At 54.9% G+C, this 1,411-nt stretch overlaps 2 protein-coding genes across 4 annotated transcripts in view; both read right to left on the bottom strand.

Moving 5' to 3' along the window:
• ZNF746 (zinc finger protein 746) overlaps nt 1–1,411 on the bottom strand; it is a 20,921-nt gene that overhangs the window by 1,921 nt on the left and 17,589 nt on the right. For 2 of the 3 annotated variants that reach the window (XM_015572706.1, XM_006777152.2), the window contains exon 8: nt 7–1,409. In XM_015572706.1, the coding sequence (XP_015428192.1) occupies nt 1,142–1,409 (268 nt within the window). In that variant the 3' untranslated portion in view covers nt 7–1,141. Of the gene's footprint in view, nt 1–6; nt 1,410–1,411 lie in introns of those variants that run through there. The other variant, XM_015572707.1, reaches the window with a different exon arrangement.
• Nucleotides 1–1,411, bottom strand: part of ZNF777 (zinc finger protein 777) — a 45,579-nt gene that overhangs the window by 41,888 nt on the left and 2,280 nt on the right. The gene's annotated exons all lie outside the window — the stretch shown is intronic.

Here is a 1,411-nt window from a genome sequence, read left to right as displayed (position 1 = left end):
GGTGGGGGGGCTCAGCTAAAGCCTGAGGCTTGACGATTTTGCTCATGCACATGTGGGACAAATCTGAGAGGGCAAAAACAGTTTTCCTTCCCCAAACTGAACTTCTGGAAGATAAGCCATGTCTAACCTGAGGCTTTTCCCAACTGCTGCCCCCCCACTCGCCCCCATGGTACAAGGCTTAGTGGGATATATCCCCTTTGAGTTAATTTATTTCTCATCTCTAACAAGACTTGCCTTGCATGTTTCACAGTCACAGTAACAAATGAGATACGATGTGAAAGAATTTTGACAATGAAAAAACACTACACAAAGGACACAGAAGCTTTTGCTAGAGTGGAAAAGCAGCCCCAGGAGGGTTGTCAGCCCAGGAGTCTGACAGGGATGGCCAGTGGCCCCTAACAGGGAAACACACAGTAGGGCCAGCACTGTTGGGGGGCCTTATCAGGTGGAGAGGCAAGCTGGCTGCTCTGGGGATGAGTCCTTCTCCCTGCTGAGATGAGGCTGCAGTTCCACAGCACCCAGCTGGTCTCAGGTCCCAGAGGCTTGGAGCCCAGCCCAGGCCTGGGCAGAGCAGGGTCTCAATTCCCCAGGACTTTCTGCTAAGACCATCTCTTCCCTAGGAGTCAGTGGGGCCAGGGGAGGTGTGGTCCGTGTCCCTCCTCACTGTGTCCCCAGCCCCGCCGACCTTCACGTCAGACTTGGTAAGGACATAGCCCACATGAACACGCTCCGGAAACCAAAAATATGCTAGAAAGCTTAAACTGGCACTACGACTATTTTTCAGCTTCTTCAAGAATTAAAAAAGAGTTTTGTAATTAAGTTACTTAAAATTCTATGGTGCTGTTTCACAATCAGAGTTCTACTTTGTTCAGAGGTGGAAGCTGTGTTTGTTTGACAGTTTCTCTTCTTCCAGTGATTGGTTCAGCAACTTGGGGATTTGGTCTCCCAGTCTCCACTCTCGCCTCTGCGCTGGCCGCCACCCCGAGGACATCTGGAAACGGGACTTTTTACACTCATGGCCCCCAAGGGTCAAAAGGCTGAGACAACTCTGGCCATCCCGGGGTGCCTCACAGGTCCCCGCCCTCGGTGGGTCCCAGGACACTCAGGCCACAAGTCCAGTCAGTCACAAGGTCTGTGGAGGCTAAGGGTCCTTTGGAGGCAGGGCTCTTGATCCCCGGGCCGGGCCCTTGGCCCCCGCCGTGTGGTTGCGCTGGTGCTTACGGAGGTGGTCCTTGCGGATGAAGCTCTTGCCGCAGACGGTGCAGGTGAAGGGCCGCACACCCGTGTGGGTTCGGTAGTGGTCGATGAGCTTGGAGCGCTCAGTGAAGCGCTTCTCGCACTCCGTGCAGGGGAAGGGCCGCTCACCCGTGTGCAGCATGCGGTGCCGGATCAGGTGGGCTGGCCGCCTGCA

Source organism: Myotis davidii, unplaced genomic scaffold, assembly GCF_000327345.1.
Source record: "Myotis davidii unplaced genomic scaffold, ASM32734v1 scaffold49, whole genome shotgun sequence".
In the NCBI taxonomy this organism is placed as follows: domain Eukaryota; kingdom Metazoa; phylum Chordata; class Mammalia; order Chiroptera; family Vespertilionidae; genus Myotis; species Myotis davidii.
Note: the sequence above shows the minus strand (reverse complement) of the source record. Positions and strands in the feature narration are given on the sequence as shown.